General features: G+C 35.4%; 2 protein-coding genes across 3 annotated transcripts in view; one reads left to right on the top strand and one right to left on the bottom strand.

Moving 5' to 3' along the window:
- Window positions 1-10,323, bottom strand: part of LOC137265130 (M-phase inducer phosphatase-like) — a 23,039-nt gene extending 12,716 nt beyond the window's left edge. The window contains exons 1-3 of the mRNA XM_067800443.1: window positions 9,708-10,323; window positions 9,230-9,324; window positions 7,111-7,162 (exon numbers count right to left, since the gene is read on the bottom strand). Coding sequence (XP_067656544.1) covers window positions 7,111-7,162; window positions 9,230-9,324; window positions 9,708-9,889 — 329 coding nt within the window. The 5' untranslated portion in view covers window positions 9,890-10,323. The remainder of the gene's footprint in view (window positions 1-7,110; window positions 7,163-9,229; window positions 9,325-9,707) is intronic.
- On the top strand, window positions 9,891-20,409 carry LOC137265132 (histone RNA hairpin-binding protein-like). Of its 2 annotated transcripts, none has more exons than XM_067800445.1 (8): window positions 9,891-9,978; window positions 12,648-12,752; window positions 12,994-13,092; window positions 13,410-13,523; window positions 14,260-14,304; window positions 16,524-16,628; window positions 17,443-17,586; window positions 18,297-20,256. In XM_067800445.1, the coding sequence occupies exons 1-8, from the start codon at window positions 9,914-9,916 to the stop codon at window positions 18,610-18,612; spliced, it is 993 nt and encodes a 330-aa protein (XP_067656546.1). In that variant the 5' UTR covers window positions 9,891-9,913; the 3' UTR covers window positions 18,613-20,256. The 2 variants fall into 2 exon arrangements, with proteins under 2 accessions (XP_067656546.1, XP_067656545.1); XM_067800444.1 differs by lacking the exon at window positions 9,891-9,978 and adding an exon at window positions 11,226-11,399 and having other exon boundaries at window positions 18,297-20,409.

The following is a 20,409-nucleotide window of genomic DNA, read 5'->3' as shown; positions in this document are numbered from 1 at the left end:
CACCCCAAACCGACAACCAAGACTGAGGAGCAAATACCATTTCACTCACATATACCAACTTTCCATGAAATAGTGTCAGCTTACAACTGTCATTTCCACTTGTAGATGCAAAGTAAGAACTTATCAATGAATACTGAAATTAACCTTCCTGTCTTGAAGTGAATAGATGAAAAGGTTACTTTCTCAGCAAAATCAAGCATACTATTACCTAAGAACTACCAACAATGATAAAGTATGACAAAATGTTTACACTGTTTAGATAAAGATATCCATCTATCCTGACCCAGAAACATCACAAAATGTGTTGCTTTCACATCCCTGCAATAACAATTCTCTATGTAGTAAAAGTAACAAAACTAGCAATTTTCTCAAATGAGGTATGGCTAAACTGGCCATATTCCCTGTTGGGAGTCAAGCCCATCCTTAATGAATGCCTTAGTCTCCTGAGAAGGATCAAAAGAGATCATTATATAAGCTTGTCAGTTTTATTGAGTGGCAGTATTTCAGGGTTTATGGAAGAAGAAGTGTTCAGAGAACATCATCAAATGGCTCAGACTGAACTATTTCATTTATGAACACTTACTGTGATTTGACACACTTGTGATAATTGAAACAGATTGCAGTTCATTTTCCTCACATGTACTTTGCTTTTATTGGACACTCTTATATTTACCTAACAGATGTCTTTATGAATCTCATTTACTGCAAGCACTGAATCTTAGGGATAGTATTTGAACGGCTACTGACGAAAAGCAAATAATTAGTCATTGACTGTTATGTAACTAACAACAGAGATACAAATAGAATTTTAACAATCAGGAAGCTAGTTTTATGACACACATAACTTTTGATTCATTTAAATTTCACAGTTCAACGCTCCAAAATTCATTCAGTAGTTTCACTATTGCAGAATATTATGTCCTGACTTAATTTACTGCAGTCAAATACTATGTTACAAATTATATGATCATCAGTGGATATCTGTAAAAGGAAATATTACATTATCTCCAATCATCAGAAAATCAATACAAAGGCAAGGAAAATCAAATGATCAAAATGAGTTTCACTGTTTGCTGTAGGCTTTTCACTGGTCAAATCCAATAAGACAGAGTGAAACAAACACTTGGTAACTCAAGGACCCTTCACTGGTGGAATTTAATTTGACAACTAATATTTCCTGCATTCTTCTGAAGATAAATTGGAATTCAATGAAGATTACTCTAGAAATAACTTTCAGGGACTTGTCCCTATTGAAAATAGAGCCATCTGGCATTTTATAATTGGCTGAAACACTATCTGTGGATTGTGAAGATATGACCACTGTCTGGGCATGAACTATTGTCCTTGAAATGATGCTGACCGGGTTAGTGGACAGATAGTGGACAGTGGTCAGTGATAGTGGACATAGCTGACCGGAACTATGAACATCAAAGAACACCTGCTACAATGACCTTTGCCCCATGACCCCAAATCAACATATGGACCTTAAATACCTTTATTCACGATTGCTATTCTTTAATCCAAAACCCTAACTGCAAATTGTGCTGTAAGGGGTCTCTGGGTATAAAAATTTGGGTCACATTTCACAATGAAACAGTTGAAGGTCCTTTGTTCAAAGGTAGTTCAAAGACCAGATACTGTTTTGTTTCAAGAAAGTAGGGCATAGCCTTTAAGGATCAGAAATGAATTCATGGCTAAAACATACAGAGTTTGTGAAACTGTCAAAATATATTATTGTCTTGTTTGAGTCTTGTTGACTGGCACATAATCAGAATTCAGCTTAAGTGTAAACAAACCTCCTTAAGCACTGGAAGCGTGTACAGAAGGTCTTTTCCTTGTCCCAGACATAAGAATTACAACTAAGCTGAACGCCTCTTTGATTGTTAATCTCGAACATAAATGCTAAGCACTAATTCTTTAACATAGCAGACGTCTTTGTTTTTACCTAGTCTAGCACTAAACATGATTTTAACTTGAGTCTAATATTCTGTTCAGGCAAATGTACAAAAGTGATAACCATTTCCCTTTTCTGACAAGGTAAAGCATCTGACTCCTATTGTGTTAATGGCTAAAGTAGATGGAGATTAACTGAGACGAATTAATCTGGCCTTGTTAGTTGTTACCATTAATATACCATAGACAAATACTCAGAAAAGTACATACCCTATTGGCCTGGAGAAACTCAAGAAAATGAAGACACATTCGTTACACATTAGTCAGTTCATGAAAATTTCAAACAATATATGTCACAGTGAAATCAACAAACAAAATCTGAATTAAACTTGAAAAAAGTAACATGGTACAGAATGTTTTCATATTTTACTTTTTACAGATACATTCTAGAAAATTCATCTGTGATGAAGAGACAAAAACACCTCGAGTCAAATTTTAGGTATGGCAGAAAAGGAAAACACTGGATCTATCTTGACATATAAAAACATTTGTTTTCAGCAAAAGAGAAGTTCTTCAGAAATGTGAAATACACTAAATTCTCAAATTGTGTATTTGTTTCATTGTCAAACTTCATCTTGACAACTGCTTCAATGGCAAGTGTACTCTGAACATTGAGAAAACAAACATCTAGACACACTTACCTAATTGGTGAAAAAGGTGAACACATAAAATCCATCATTCTCTTACTGGTATCTACACATAAATGATTCTCTAAAATTTCTTGTTGAATATATACTAGAAAAGTCATACATAATACTGTTAAACTTTCAAGAAGATACTATCTCAAAAGCGCTGCCTCTGGCCATTTAGATTCTCACTTATAAAATGCATCTTTCCTCTGAAATCAATGATTTTGTGCTTCAGGCCATGAACTTGAGCAGTGACACTGAAGTTATAGGTGTTTTGGGAATTACAGGATAATATCTTGCATGTCTTTCAGTAAAACACCTGTCAGGGCTTATAGTGCTTATTGCACCTTACTAAGGCATAAATCACACTTCAGTAACTAAATCAGACAGTTCATAAACAATCAATTTCATGTAGACAATCATATCAGTGTCATATCAAGGCATATGGCATATTTAGAGTTCCTGCTTGAGAATACAGTATTTAAACTTTAAACAATTATTCTGCTCCAACATCCTTACATTTGAGGGGAGGTTTCTCTTCCTTTATGTTCGGTAATATGTGGTTTGGGCATACCTTTGCTCTTGTTGATCCTTCTACTTGTGATAAGGTAAGCCTGATGTTTCAGATCCAGAGGATACTGTTACCAGTTCTTTTCATGAAGGAACCCAATAAACAATTCCATAAACACTGGTGGAAGCAAACTACCTTATCGTTTTCATTTTATGAAGTATGTGACCATACCAACATTTCTATAACTATTGTCTTCAATTATAACTGTCTACACCTGGTCCTCATCCCTGTTTATGAAAAAATAATGAGCATGGAGAGAAATGAAATTTTCCTTTCCTCACTTATAACAGTCCCATTACTTTTAATATTTTATTCAGTATGGGTAGAGTTCAAACTCAAGGCAACTTTGTTTACTTGAGATTCAATACCCAAGGCTTATTAACTTCAAAATAATTATTGTATCATTACTGGGGAAGCTGGCATATTTTTGCTTTCGATTTGAATCCAGCAACTCCTCTCATTCACTGCTGTGACCAAGGACCCAATGCATGTGTCTGTTTCTCCTGTTCACATCTTCATTAATCAAATGAACACAACACTTGGCAAACAATGACAAAGAACCTCCAAAGCATATCAACAATATAAGCTGTTGTGGCAGCATTTCTTGGTATTCAATTTCTTTTAGGTGGGTGAAATATTATGCTGTCCATGGGAAATGCCACAGCCCTGAAGAAATCAGACCATTGCAATTTAATCTAAACTTACCAGCACCAAATATGCAATCAATTGAAAACCAGTCAAGTGAATCGCAAGATTTAGCACCCTTTCCAATAGCTGCTCAGTGAGGTGCGATGGGCTATAAACATAACCTGGAGCTAATTGGGCTACCTGTGCCAAAAATTTACACCTTCCACAAATAACAATGCATTGTGCAAGTATGGCTCATGAATAAGGCAAATGACTGGTCAGCCATGACAAATATCCTTTCAGAAACAATTTAATCTAGACGGTTTCACACCTGCTGAAATTACAAACTAGATTTGTTCATTCAGAATACACTGAAAAAAAATGTTCAGATTGAATGACATTTTACTCTAACCCAACATGTTTAAAGATATATACATACATATCATACATTTTTTTAAAGAAACTTTCAAAATACTCTGATGATTCTGTCAAACATTCCCTTGATGTCCTTCATACTCTTGAGTGAGGTAAAATCGACTAATCACAATAAAGATAATAAACAACAGAGCTGCCAAACAAGTTACTGCATAGTGCACTAAGAGCAAGAGATGTACCCAAGATAATTTTAGGTTTATGCAGTGCAACACGTATTGATATTCTCAACTAATTATTTCATATAAAAGAAAGAAGTATTGATTTCTGGCTTAAACAATTAGAGCTTGAGCTACCAAAAGAGTATGATCAAATGCTACAGCTGGCTGAGACAGCTGGTGCAGGCTCAGAACTGGTTCAGCTTTTGTTACTGACTGACATAAAAAAGGACTAAAGCATTCACCCTTCCACACACCACCTGGACATGCAAATTTCAGTCCATACTGACATGAAATGTATAAGACTGGAAATGATAGTTTCAAAGCAATACTTGAAGAGGAAGATCATGTATTTATCTTAAAATACCAATGTCCTACATATCCAGAATTCTAAATGTCCTATATTTGGAAATGGAAGCCAGTTTTCATGAAGTCTGAACATTCCAACGGAGAGTGCCAAATGACAAAATGGTAAAATCAAATTAGTGTCATGACACACAACTGGTATTATATTTTACACAAAAGAATTACATAAATTAGGCATACATTTCATTTGAGCATTTGAAATGTTATCTATAACACAAGGTTATATTCTGTATGACAGACAGTTATGTGACCATGTAAAAAAACTGGTACAACAAAAGTCTATGGATGCTCATCATGACGAAATTACACCCAACTGTTATGCTAAATGCCCGAGGAATAAATTAATGGCTAATTCATTCTAACACCATTAGCAATTTGTTCACCATCATTATAATTACACTGGAATTCAAGAATAATGTTTTGCCATGCAACATCAATTTCACAACTGAAAATTAACAAATTGCATCATGTTTTTTTGATAGCCATAAAGTAGATGTACTAAGTAGTTAATGGTGTTACACAACATGGTAACACGTTTTTAATTGCCATAATGCATAACAGCACTTCTACCCAAATGAGCATGAGAGAAAGAAATGTTATGTCACATATACATCTACATATTTTAGATAAATGTCACCTGCAAAAATGTGTACCTATTTATACTAGTTTGGGTTTATTCTCTTCTAGAATCTACACTTCAAAAGATAACTGATAATACAAATACTGGTAGATTCAGGATTTTTTACTGGTCTTACTCTTCGTCAGATATCAAAATTACAATGAAATCTTTATTTGTTGTGCAGTATGTTTGTACTTTTAGCCTATTATCCATTTGCAATCAATTTCATTTGTAAGAAAATGAGTACATCCAACCTAAATACAAAAGAAAACAATCAAAATGTGAGATCAAAGGGTACTGTCACAGTAGCAACTGCACATACAATTATCGTTAGACAAACACAGGAACCAATCACCTGGGTAGGAAAAGCCTAATTAATGACTTGATTACTCGACAAACTATCAGTGGTCAAAAAGAAAACACTGAGACCAATCAGTTGAATTTCATACAACAACAGTCTTGCTGACTTGACTGCAATACGAACTCATCTAGTGTGTTAAACACACATAATTCTGATAAGGATTTTGTTATTGTACTCTCACTTGTGGACTAATTAACAGCTGAGAAGTTGTACTACTTTCACTAGCATAATTAACAGAGAAACAACATACCCTATTTATATTCTTAATTGCAATACATTGCACACACTTTATTTAAGTTATGTACAATGCATAATTAAAACATCAATGAACTCTGGACAAATAATTAATAATATCCACACAACACAATGATGCTGCATCTAATGAATGAAATATCTTGAAGTATTGGCAACACTTATTGCATATTTGAAGAAAAGGGCCCTCCAAACTTGCACACACAATGCTAATAAACAACAACTTGAACAACCTTCTCAATGCTATACATCAAATTCACCTGTTACAACCACTCTTTGAATGACTTTTGTAAATTACACCCAGAAGTTTGTTATTTACATTTGTTCCAATCATATTTCATTGTTACCTTTTCAAGTACTTTTGTTAAAGCTTAGTACCTAAGAGACAATAAAGGCAATAATGAAATATGTGTCTTGGAGGGAAAGGTATAAGGTTTGATTGATTGGTCAAGGTACAGTGACTACACCTGTCACAACTGCAAGTGACCACAAGCTGAGGCAAGAGTTGCCAGAGTCTAGTCTGTCATGGACTTGTTAGCAGTTCACAGAGGCCAGTGTGGTGGCCATCTGCTACCAGGGCTGATGCGGCCAATGACTGGTGTCCACACATGGCACACACTTGTCAGCACTTTGGCTCTAACATCAAAACACCTGATACCACCAACAGTGCTGCATCACATTTACATGCAAATCAGACTGATTATGTACATAAGATAAAGCATCTGATAACTGCCAACCTTGGTAATTATTTGCCAGGCAAGCTTAAGGAAGTGGGCTTTATCACTTTCTCAAACTAAGATAAGACAATGAAATTTCATCTGCTATAGTCTATAATGTGATATTGAATGAATAGCACAGTTGTGCTAAAACAAGGTACAATGGCACCATATGAAATAAGCCAGGAACCAAGGAAGACATCTGGGCTGAAAACTTCAAAATGTTACCAGCACAAAATGGATTTATTCTGTAGGACAGACACCAAGATACAGTCAATTTACCCAGAACACCTAATATTTATACCAGTCCACTGGACTAGCTAGCAGTAAATTAAGACCCTACATCAGAAATCTAGCCCAAGGCGGACGGGCCTTATTTCTTACACTCAAAATGGTCAAGAATCAATAAACCAAAGTATTTCTCACCTCATTTCAAGTGTTGGTGAGTCTATAGGTGACGGAGAATCAAAGAAGCATCCTGAAAAGAATGAAATCCTCATTTATAATAATAGATATTTGTGATCAAAGTAAGACAATTTGTGACAAACATTGAAGAAAATTGTAAAATAGGACAGTGAAATTCTATAAACTGAGCAATATCCTAAATGCATACAACATCCCTGCAAAGACCTCATAATTCAAGTAATAATAATCTAAATCAGACACCTTATCATGACAGTTCCTCAAGAATTGATTCTAAAATATAAAGACCAGGATGAACTGAACCTTGAAACTGCCAGAGAAAGAGCAACTGGTCAGATATGTCATAATCCTTGATAAAACATATCTCTCTGCTCTCTGATTTGTAAAGAGAAATGATACCATGGTCTGAAGTACATGATACAAGAACAACACAACAGGCAACACGTACAAACTTACAAAAGAAATATCAATTTCAAGTGGTCTGGTGTGATCCCTTCTTTACATGTGTTATCAGTCAGACTGACAGATCCTGTCCTGGTACCACACTATATTCTAGTCATGAAGTATATGTCATTAATTATCTATTCAGGTTGGTCTTAATTTTATTACTCCAAATCTCAAACTCAACTAACTGCCAAGAACTTACTACACTTGTAATCCCAATTTATAACAGAAAATAAAAAGGAGATAATTGCAACAAAAGGCTCCAATGAATTGATGCCATAATTAGTCTAAAGAGCAACAACCAAATACAACAGACTCGTAAAATAGAAAACAATAGCTCATCAGTGAAATCTTCCTTTACACAATAGGAGACAAATTTCTTGCTTGGGGATATTCATCTGTTTTAGTCTAGCATGTGTGAAATAATGGCAGACATCAAAATCCAGAGACATATGGATTAGTCTACTCACTTTACAACCAGATAATCCCATTCATACTCAAGTAAACATAAACAAAACTTAGTAAAACAAAGACTCTTCATTGACATTATACTGTCTGTCCTTTCTGAGACCGGTTGGGTCACCATGGAGACATGGTCAACCGACAGGAAAATAAAAACAATAAAAGGTGTCAGAGCTTTATAGATGGGACTCCTTAATGCCAGTTTTGCCAGTTAATGTTTATTTTTTGGTGTACCGCTGTAGACATTATGGAGTCTGTGCAGTCAACACATACAAAACTGTTAAGACCATGCCTGCTTTAGCATTGAGAAAGGCTTTGAAACATTAAAAACACCTGGAAACTCTTAATCCTCTGTTATACTGGTGTACACATTTAAAATAAGCTATATTCTGTATGTTTCTGGTGAGATTATTTCATTCACTGTTGATACCGTGAAGGTATATAGGATTCATTTGATCTGAACTCCAAGTGTATCAAATATGAGTCAGATTTGCATGAACAATCCTGAGAAGCTTAATTGCTGCTAAAACTGAGCAAAAACTTGGGTCAGAGATAACAGCACATCAAGCAGGACAAATCCTCTTTGATTTGGGCTTAACATGTTCAATTCCATATCCACACATTTTCAGCAACAAATGTCATAAGACATTAACAATTATAAAAAAGGAAAATACTACCTGAATAAATCATAAATCTAAAAACCCAACACTGAAAGAAAAGACAAAAGGTAAAAACACCCGAAAATCAATACCTGACGTATAACATGGAATATTTAATAAATCATGAGTGATGTGATGCCTATGAGAACAACCATAGATTTGAAATGAATTCCAGCACAACCTCAGTCAGGATCACTTTAAGGACGTGACATATGACATTAAGGATTATTTTCTTTATGATGCAATTTTTATAAAACATAGGCTTAAAGATACAATTTTGATTTTTGTAAATTGACATAAATAATAAAACTGATCTGTAACATATTTATAAAGGAGAACAAATTTTATACCTTTAAATGTCAAAATGTTACAATACTGTCTCTATCATCATGATATTATTTTGTATGGATATTTTAAAAATATATCACTATAGTATACTTTGTTGTATATCTGTTGTAAATCTGTTGTAATATATGAAATAATTAATATTTAAAAATAGTTAAAAATAATAATTAACATAGACAATCAGGTTAATCATCCATGGAGGCTTTTAATACCTGATTCAGTGGATGACATTCGCTCTGGTGTCACCTTAGTTGACCCTGTTGGGGTGTCAATGCTGGACAGTGACAATCGTCTCTTTGGGGTGCCCCTGGAGATGCAATATCATACAGTTAATTTAAACATGTACAATTATATATAAACAATATAGGTCACTTCATCCATTCATTGATATTGATATTGATATATATGCTTCATCACTTTGCTGTAGTTCTCATCAATAATCATGCTGTTCTCTGCTCTAATTTATTTTGTAGCAAATGTAACAGATCCAACTATTTTCAAAGACAAAAAATATTAACAATTCTTTTCATTGTCACACTTATTCATAATTAGGCTGAAATCATAAAATAAATGTACTTGATTACATCTTAGACTTGTTATGAATTGCTTAACCGTTTCCACCAATGGTAGACAACTCTGGAGAAACAAGTTATGACACGTACATGCAAAAGTGGGAATAAAGAAACGTACCTTCCTGTTGATAATTCACTCAAATTCATAGCTAGAGTGCTCATAGGCGAACCCATGGTAGTTTCTCTTCCAATATTCATAGTGTTAGTTGTTGCTAGTGTCCTCAAAGGAAGAAACGGTCTGGATATACGTTCCGATTTCACAAAACTGGGCCTTGTCTGTTTCAGTTCTCTATCACTCATCGTTCACAAGTTCCGTAACTGTTCATGAGTTATATGTCGATCTGTCCGATTTCACAAGGTGTCTCTAGAATAACTGCATTTAAATCCAGGTACCTTGTCCACTTGATGACCCTTTCCGACTGTGTAAGATTTGTATTATAACAACAATTTAGATGGGTGGTTGTAAAAACAATGGACGTCACAGATAAATCCCTCGCTTGGACACAGACACGATTGCAGCCCACTGTTGGTATATTGCAGGATGGCTGATTGACGAATGGGGGTGGTTCTTGGCTCCTTCGGGGTGTTGTCTTAGTTCCAGGCCATATCTGAGTCCCTTTATAACTATCTACAAACTAAACCAGAAAATAATATAAGGTCACCTGGGATATGCCCAGGCAAAGCTACTGCCGCCTGCAAGTTTGAACGCTCAGCAATTACAGCCAATCAGAAGCAAGCATGTTGTGTTGCTGCAGACGCTTTCTTTGTAAAATTCGGTAGCTAAGAGAATATTTTTCCTTTCCACGAGATATAAAACACCTTCTTCGATATTTCAAACTCAAAATAAATCCCCGATACAAATAATCCTTACTAGAAAAAGTTTGTAAACAAAACAAAACTTAGTTTTTGTGTACTGTATTCGCACAAGCATATGATTACTAAAAGAAGCAATCGGCCTTCTGTTGATATGATATTATAAACTTGGATCTGAGTTTTGCTGGTTTATTGAATACTTGAAGACTGAGCAGCAAGACATAATGTATATAGGAAGCAAAACAACTGCCATGTATGTAGCGTGAAAACGACCAAAATAGTGGGTATCTTTGATCTTTATCCAGTATTAGCTTTACCCCCATAATATAAATCATATCCAAAAGTTTTGAATGTAAAAAGCTGTATGCAAAGTTTCACAATTAAACATATCTGTCCCCTGTTGATACGGTATAATAACGCCCAATACACTTTAGTACACGTTTTGAAACTTGTAAAACACCCGAGTAAACAAGTTCTGTACACTGTTTATTTTAATGTGTTAACAAGTTAATATATTGTTGAATAGAAAATGATATTTAGTTGGTGACATTCTGCGCTACTGAATATGTTTACATGTAGTGGAATATTGAAACACTTGTTTTGAAACTATAAATGGTATGATTTTTCTTGGACAGTCACTTCACTCTAATTTTTCTTTTTCTTTTTAATTTTTGTTAGTGAATGCATGTGTAAGGTGATTTTATGCTAAAACAACAGTTACATGTGCAGTGTAGCCTGAATTCATTTTGTCTGTCCTCTCCGACAGAAGCCTGTTTACATACGCATGTGTTAAGTAGTTGTTTCTATAATTAGAAATACTATCTAAACAACTACTGCGCAAGCGCGACGACTTGGCGCGAAATAGAACAGTGCCCTTTTGGAGGCTCAGTTGTCAACATCTCATCAGCTCGATTTATTTTTTCGATCGACTAATTAAGGATATGTCTGAGATTCGTAACTTGCGCACAAGGAGATCTCGAACATTAAGAGATGACAGGTTAGTTGTCTTATCCTATATCCCTGGGTGTTTTTTGTTTTGAAATATTTTAGGTGACTGACAGTCTGAAATTCAGCGGGAAACCACGACCTTTGTTCCATCAATTTGACACTGTTCATTGCATAGAATTTTCGAATAATTATTCGATTTCTGTTAAACTTCTAGCTTTCCCTAATATTTATAGACAATTTCCTTATCACCCAATAAATGTTGCATAAATAAAGCCTGTCCTTTTCGCCTGTTCTTTCTTAAGCATTCCAACTTTCTGAATGGCCCGATAGATTTGTTTGATTCCAGTTTCATAGTGAGAGATCGTTCTATGTCCTTTTCCAATTCATGTACATGTTGAAAGACCCCTTTTCCTTCCTGGCCCTTAAAGAAGCTATTTTACCGTTCTACCTGATGTCAACAAGAACTCTTTTTGTGGAATCAAGTAAGGGTAATTCTTCACTCCCAACACGCACCGGGAAGATATTTTGGCTGACAGTGAACGTAGGATGAAGAATTAAAAATGCTTGATTTTAACATTAATACATACAACTTACAAGTCAACATTGTCTTTATGAGTGTTGTCATGAGTTAACAAAAACATTCATAAAATCCTGATGTTTTTAAATTTACACTACAGTATAGTGTGTACTGTTTTAGATTTAGGACATGTTTTTCCACACTAATATTGCATAACACTATTTTCGTCAGTAGTGTCCTCATGATCATTATTGCAGTCAGTTTTACTACACTATGTGAAATTTTCCTCTTCAAAGTTCTCATTAGTCTTGAGTTGCAATGCTTAGGAAAGTTTGTTTCTTTTATTATCACCTGAACATGTAAAACACTTCATTACTCATTGAAGTTGAACACAGCTTAATCTCAAACACCAGCTATCTGAGTATTTAACAATACAGTGTCAGTCAAGAGTTTTATAATTCTTACTTTCAGCTATTCTAAGACTGCCATAAACTAAGTCATGTTTGCCAAGATGTCGCAAATATAGACATTAACTTTTTAGATTTCTGATTTCTAAAAAGAATTGAATTTTTTGGTCCAATTTGGCTGGATATCTTTATGTTTGCTGCAGACATTGTATGGGATATTGGCTCTGGAGAATCCCTGTTGTATCTTTGTTAAAGTTCTATTTTGTTTGAGAATAGAACACTTATTTAGTTACTGTTTTGTCAAGTAATGTTGCTTGATGATATAATGCATGTTTCATTTTACATTGTACATGTTTTGTCATTGCCTTTTCAGAAGCAGTGAGTGTTCAAGCAAGTACAAAGAAGATGCTTTGGGTGCTTTAAGAAGTCCCATACGATCACAAGATGACTCAAGTAGAAAACATTTTAGAAGAGATAGGTGTGTAGTTCATGTGATAGATATATGACGTAAACCGTCATAAACACTCCTTTCTAGCTAAAATATTCACATGTTAGCACATTTTTGTCTGTACATTGTTAACATCAAAGAGAGAAAGGGTTTAAACAACTAAATTGTCTCTAGTTGAGTAAGTAAATTCTGGGAAACATAATTGTAAGATGCTGTTTTCAAACTGAACTTTTTGGTTTAATGTTTTAATAAAATATGTTATTTTCTCCAGACATGGGCGGATCCAGAGACGCCAGAAAATGAGTTCTCCATACAAGAGAGAAATGCCACTGGATTCCACTGAACACTTTCCACCACTGGGATCAGCTCTGTATGTTATCCGTCTTTATTCCCAGTCCAACAGGTTAATGTGCATGGGATTCACATGTTTAACAATTCTGATAGAGACAGCTGTAAGCATAAAGTTTTTGCTGAATGGTACCCTTAGAATACTCATTTAAGATGACCAACAACATAGTAATTTCTGTGGGTGGATTATTCAGTCCTTACACACTCACTCAGTCCTGCTATAAGTTGCTGACTTATCACAGGGGAACTATTTTTCATCATCTCTGTGTCCTGCATATTTGATATGTTTATTGTTGATGACGTATGTTTGTAATAATATTACACCCTTTTGTATTTCAGAACTCCTGAGCTGTCTTTCAAACTGACAAATGAACATCGAGCAACTCGAGGATGGTGTGAGCAGGTTGATGAATTTGAAACCAGAACTCAAGTTGAAAGAGAAAACCTTCAGCGGTATGTCAGATGAAAATTGAAATGGTGATGTTTGGTAGCAGTTTCAATACAGCTTGTTTCATTTGATCACTGATTTACATTGTCTTCTCAACTGTCTGCAACTCTAACCACTCAGTGATTCTGTAAAGTACAATAAGAGAAGCCAAATTCAACTTGTTTGGGGTTCAGTCTTTTCAATATTAGTAGTCTTTGTTCTATTTTTGAAGGTATTACAAATTTACATACCACAAAATAGAAAAAACTGGTTTTGATATTGTTGTACCTTCCCAATATTGTTTATCAATGTTATCCTCATAATAACTAGATTAAATGCTACATCAGTCAATGTGTGTCAAAACATAACAGACTGGCTTATGGATTAATTCAGTTCTCTCTTTTTTGGACATTGCATTTTATATCAATCACTGTCTTCTGTAGTCAAAAGGGGCGGTGGGGTAGTTGAGTGGTGAAGCATTTGCTCGTCACGCCGAAGACCCAGGTTTGATGCCCCACATGGGTACAATGTGTGAAGCCCATTTAATGATTGATGGTGTCCCATCATGATATTGCTATAATATTGCTAAAAGCGTCATAAAACTAAACTCACTCATTTCTGTAGTCAGGACTAGAATTTGTACTGTATTGGTGGTGTCTTGCCAGGGAAATGTTACAGCTGCATCACAATGATTTGTTGATGATTGTTGTCCCTCATCACTTAATATATCTGCAATTAACAATCCATTTCTATTTTCTACAGTTTTAGGCGAAAACTGGACATGAATGGTGACAAAGATAAGAAGCGGTAAGTTTGTTTCCAAACAATATTGTAGAGCCATGTGATCACCAGCTGCAATAAATATAACATTCAGCAAAACAAAATATATATATATAAAAATCAGGGGTGTGAAAATACTGTGCCTGACTTGCCCGACCTGCGTTTTGAATTCGCTGGGCAAGTCAAATTTTCAAGATTGCCTGCCCATGGGCTAGTGGGAAACTTCTGTCATGTTAAATCAATATATGCCACATCATAAAGACATCTCGTAGAATCCTGATTCAAATCACAATACTTATCTTTCAAATGAGCATGTGATTGCTAGCAATGTTGTTTACCTGTCCCCCGGCCCGGACATTTTGACAGTATCTGTTACGCACACTGCCATTGGTTGAGACGTGTGCGGCTCAGCCAATCACGTTACAAGTAGTCGAGGATGCTAGGCTTTCTCCTTTGCATGTTCGTACCGATTGTGGGTATCGTTACAAGATGATCATAAATCAATAAAAATTGAGAAATTCATCACTGTAACTAAACGTTCTCATAAAGTTAAAAACTGAAAAAGATAAGGACTATGAAAAGAAACGAAATCGAACATTCCAAAATGGTTGAAAAGTTGACTTTCCATGGTTAGCAGCAGACGACAATGGCACGTTACTGCAAGACATGTCTATCCACTGTTGGCTGATAAAATATCATGTTTGTTTTTTGGAAAAGTTGTTGATCGCAGGCAAACCTTAACTTCGCATGAAACATCAGCAAAACATACGGCGTGCTATATGAAGTTTACGCAAAAAAAGAGTGGTTGGGGACTTAGTTAAAGCGTTCGCTGAAGTTGATTCCCGTGAGGTGGAACGTAATAAAAAACATTTTAATACAGCATTTGCAGTTGCAATACACAGCAGATCATTTACTGATTACCCCTCTCTTTGTCAGGTTAAAAAAAATGGTGTAGATCTTGGTAATGACCACCAAGGCAGAGATGCTTGTGTTGATTTCAAAAAGGCAATTTCTGATGTCACTGGATGTCTGACCTGCAGTGATTAAATACATTCTTTCAGAATACTTTGTAATTTGTGGTGATTAATATTAATGTGGAATTCAGCAAGCTGTTTTTGAGTATGGCACATTTCCAATAGTACAAACAAATATCATACACTTCTCATTTCAAATTCTGAAATAATCAGTACAAAAGACAACTTTACACATTGAAATTATCATAATCATTTTTTATTCATTACACAATATTAAACAATACTTTTAAAATTCTGGGCATGTAGGCTCTCCTGTTGGGCAAGTCAGTTTTTCCAGTTTACTTGCCCAGGGGCAAGTTGAAAATTGTTCTATTTCCACACCCCTGTATTTATATATCAACTTTCTGTCAACTGCACTTCCTTTTGAGTAGACACAATGTGATTGTGATTTATGTGAATAATACGGATAGAAGTTATCATCGGTAGTTGCCAGTTGTCTTGCGGTCTGACTTGGGTATTCACTATCCAGTACTGATGTTAGAAGAATCTTTAGTGACAATTATGAAATTAAGCAAGCCATTGTCACAATGGAAACGGGTAACCAATGAAAATTTGATTATGATCGATTATCTAATTATTGTGTTCAAGTTACTAAATTGTTTGAAATTGTGTATTTGGCAGTCAGCTAGAAATTAAAGTTCATGATTCATGTAAAACTTCAAACTTTTTTCCAAAAGGTTCAAATTATACTGTTTCACTTTGATCAAATTTGTCTCAGTGTTTCAAGATGTAACAAGTCATTTTGACTCATGGTCATGAAGAGCAAAATGAAACACTGTTACTGTGTTTGAAAGGTTCAAAGTGAAAATTTAAGAGATTGTTAGCTTAAATATTATAATTGAAATGTGAGTAGCTTAAAATTGTAATCATAATGAAACTGAAATTATAAATTTGAAATTTTACTTCTGCTATAATGCATAGATTCTCACTGCCATTATACAAGCATCTACCTAAATATTGCTGTAATTCCTTGGATGAAAGGTTGTTATGACATAACCTTCAATAGAATTGCTTTATATCTATATGTGTGTGTAAGCAGTAGCAAGCACTAAGACCTTGTATTATTGAGAGTTTATGAGTTTAGGACTGTTACTGCTGATAATTTCAAAAATATAAATAGAAATCATGTTGCAACTTTGAATATTGTTCTAAAAATTGTTCACCACTTATACATAATTATGAAGATAATGCCAATGGCTCTTTTGCTTTCAGGTTTGAACTTGAAGATGATGAGGTTGTTCTTGCTCGCAGACAAAAGACACTTGACTATGGCAAAAATACCATTGGGTATGACCGGTACATCCAAATCATTCCAAGGTAGATTTGCAAATAATAATCTCAAACATGTTGCCTTTCTTTTCTCACATTTCTGATGTACAGTAAAATGGAAGAAACATTCCTTTCTAGAGTGTAACAACATCCCCAATGTTCATCTTGACTAATTTGACTGATAATAGCTGGGGCATGCTTTGTGAATGTAATGGGGAAATAGGCGTCTTGGATTAACATTGGTTACTATAGCGATTTGGACTATAGCAAGCTCGACATCCAATGTTCTGATGACGTTACCCAATGGCTTTGTTTGCATTGTGTATGATATTTTGAGTTTTGAAGACTTCCTTCAGTTTCCCCATAATCTTTCTTCCACAGATTAACGGAGGTAACACTAAGTGGTTCAAGTCTATATATTGTACTTAATTTGTTTTGGTTTTTTTTTTTAGTTTTTTCTGTGAGTCCTCTAGTAATTATTGTGTTAGGCTTTGTGAACATTTCTAGTATATATCAGTTGTAAATATTATTTGGGATGAGGGAACGAGTGGAACTCTTACCTTGAATTGCAAGATGCAAAAAACATTAAAATATTTTTATATATTACTCTGTGAACCAGAGGTGGTTGGGTAGTTTAGTGGTTAAAGTATTTGCTTGTCACACCGAAGACCTTTGTTCAATTCCTGACATGGCTACAGTGTGTGAAGCCCATTTCTCTTGTCTCTCGTGTTGATATTGCTGGAATATTGCTAGAAGCCCTGTAAAACTAAACTCAGTCACTGCTTTATGAACCATACAATAGTTATTTCACATCACAATTCTGAATTCTTGTTTGCTGTAATGCTGAGTTTGTGTTGTTTAGGGCCAAAAGACAGAAGTGCCACCCAAAGACCCCAAACAAATACTGGAAGGTGAGCCGCAGATCATGGGACACCCAGGTGAAGTCATGGAGGAAGAAGCTCCACATGTGGGACCCACCCTCGGCAGGAGGCAAACACAACAGCAGGTACGCACATAAATAAAATAGATGTTGTGAAGATCCAGGATAGAATCTATTTTCAGCAACCCATACTTTTTATAGCAGGATTGGTTGGTTGGTTTGCTGACTTTATGTATGTTGTATCCATGTTGAGAAGATAGATGCTCAAAGCCTTTTGATATCAATCACTGTATTGTGTGGTCCAGAACAACCAAGTAATGTTGTTCAGCTTTGAACAACAACTAAGCTGACTAGAAGCCAGCAGCAAGGGACTGGGCCTTGTATCATGTGTTGCTTACTAAATCTGTATTATAATGATGCAAAGAGAGATGTGTGTTGAGCAGAGTTCATTCTTCACCTGTCTCCAGCCATGATAGTTAATAGGTTCTATGTGAAAATGGCTCGGCTGAATGACATCGAAGGAAATCTGTTGGAGGATGTTTATGTGTGATATAAAGACTACCCTACTCTTAATTGTTAGTAACTGATATTAGCTTCATTCAAATCTTAACAATACATTCTAGTATTTCTACCGAAACAGAAACAAGCTTCGACTACTATTTTCTAATGACCAGTCTTGGGTAGCTTATTTATCTCATTGATTCAATCTTGTATTGGGGGTGTCTCTTTACCTCACTGTAGTTAGTTCCAGACCGCCAGCTCCTAACTCAAGACCTGGAGGGCTAAATTGTTAAGCATCCTGTCAGAAAGTCTCATAAGCCTTTGCTATGTTTCAGCACCGATGCAGCCTTTACGGACTGTTCCTCTGAGGGATCACTTGAAGCATCCATGGAGCGCGATCTCAACTTGGACTCTGACAACTACTCAGACTCTGAGTCTTCAGTTTCCTCCACCAAGCGAAGCAAACCTTCTGTGTCGCCAGTATTCATGCTGCCAAACTCTATCATCCCGCACACCAAGGCGGATATCCCCAGCAGTATCAAGCAGAGCTCACCCAAAAAGTCTGAAAGCACAGACAAAGAACTGTTGAAGAAATTTTCCATAGATGATTTTGAAATGGATGATCCTGAAGAAATTGACAACTGGGAGTGAAGGCTTGTTTTGTTCTTCACTGATGCTCTCATTGCAAATATTACATCAGATTGTTACGCATTGTTCAATATGTTTGTCTTTTTCTGTCCTTTTCCCCCCCAAATCTCTTTATTTTAGACTTCAGGAATACCTGAATGCATGGTTGAGAACTTGTGTTTGTGCTACCCAAACCATTTGTGGACAGTTGTTTTCACTGGCAGTTATACAAATATCAGTAATGATATAATCACTAGATAATGGAAACATAAAATGATAGTGAGGCCTTCCAAGTTTTTTTTTCTTCTTCATTCCCACTTGATGACATATCTTGCTACGACTATACATGATACTGCTTTGAAAAAATCAATCACAACTGCAGGCTTTACAATTATGGCAATATTTTTGTAGCAAACTATGTTTTATTTTTTTAAAAAAAGACCTTAAAAAAAGTATTTTGTTACTTTTCACTGCCTTTTATTTTGTGTGTGTCAATCATACCAAGGCCGTCTCAACAGGTTATTACAGTACAAAAGCAGAATTACAAAAAAGACAATGGCTAATAATCAGTTGCATAATAATCGCTGTGGTTGATGCTGCCAAACATTTGGTTTCATCATGTTCCAGATAGAGTGAATCCCCGATTACCCTTAATAAGGATAATGGTATGACTCATTATGATCCTTGAAGTAATAATCATCAACTATCTGCCTCATGTTGGGCTATCTTGCCACATTAACATATGCAACTATGAGACACTTGAGGGTTCAGTTCCCCACATGGGTACATTTAGTCCATTTCGGGTGTGCCCTGTTTTCATGTTGCTGGAACATTCCTGAAAACGGGGTAAGCCGTATTCACTCACCCGCTATGAATAAACTGACAAGCGTCATCAAATGGTTGAAATGTCTCCAACCTGATGCATATGTAAACTGCACTATACTGAACAGCAAACGAAATGCAAGTTTTGAAAAAAACAAATCTCATAAAAGTAAGCATGACTTAGATTTAATAATGCTTAAAGGCCAGAGTTGTGCATCTGTTGCTGTTTAGTATACATGTTTAACGATATGTTCACTTGAACTGAAAGTAAACTGCAACTTCTATTCTCATTTTTAATTTTTTTTACTCAGTTTCATCACCAAAAGTAACATGTTATGTCCTTTTGTACAGGTTCCACCCCCACCCCCCAAATGAATTTAGAAGCAGTAATTGACAAGGAATATCGCCATGTCATGGTGAGCCTAACTAAAGTTGTGCATACTGCATCTGTAGGGGTTTCTCAGTGCAGTCCACTGTATGATGTACTGACTTCGCATATTAAATTGTGGTTCTTAACACCTCAATAAGTAATAATTGGTATTTTTAGAGAGAAGCACACAATTTTTAAAAACAAGCCAATGTTCACAATATGTAGCAGTTCATTTGAAATACTGGAACCTGTTGAAATAATGATGAAACTGAAATTGTGTGCTAAATTTTTATTACTGAAGTCGTGTAATTTCTATTTTTCTCTAAAGGAAATGTGGTGGATTTGATGCAGCTCTTTTATGTATAGAAATCCATGTACTTGTTTATTTATATTGACAGTTAAAGATTGTTGTAGCCACTCTGCAGGAAATCCTGTATGGAGGTCTGCTGAAAATAAAGATTTTAATGTGGATCAAATCCTTCATCTTGTCCCTTATCCAGCTTTGTCATAAATACACCTTTGTGAAAATTCTCACAAATATCTTCAGATACCAGCAATGGTGTGTAGTTAGACAGTATCTTAGTCTATGCTTGTCAAATCTACTAGAATAAACATGTGTGACTACTCAA

This window comes from Haliotis asinina, chromosome 15 (genome assembly GCF_037392515.1).
Source record: "Haliotis asinina isolate JCU_RB_2024 chromosome 15, JCU_Hal_asi_v2, whole genome shotgun sequence".
Taxonomy (NCBI): domain Eukaryota; kingdom Metazoa; phylum Mollusca; class Gastropoda; order Lepetellida; family Haliotidae; genus Haliotis; species Haliotis asinina.
The sequence above is the reverse complement of the archived record's forward strand: the minus strand, read 5'-3'. Positions and strand labels throughout refer to the sequence as shown.

Excerpts from the sequence above, each read along its gene's own strand:
- LOC137265132 (XM_067800445.1), top strand. The coding sequence starts at position 9,914 with ATGAGTTATATGTCGATCTGTCCGATTTCACAAGGTGTCTCTAGAATA. Across the intron at positions 9,979-12,647 it reads ATAACTGCATTTAAATCCAG|AAGCAGTGAGTGTTCAAGCA; the intron begins GTACCTTGTCCA and ends TTGCCTTTTCAG. Across the intron at positions 12,753-12,993 it reads AAACATTTTAGAAGAGATAG|ACATGGGCGGATCCAGAGAC; the intron begins GTGTGTAGTTCA and ends TATTTTCTCCAG.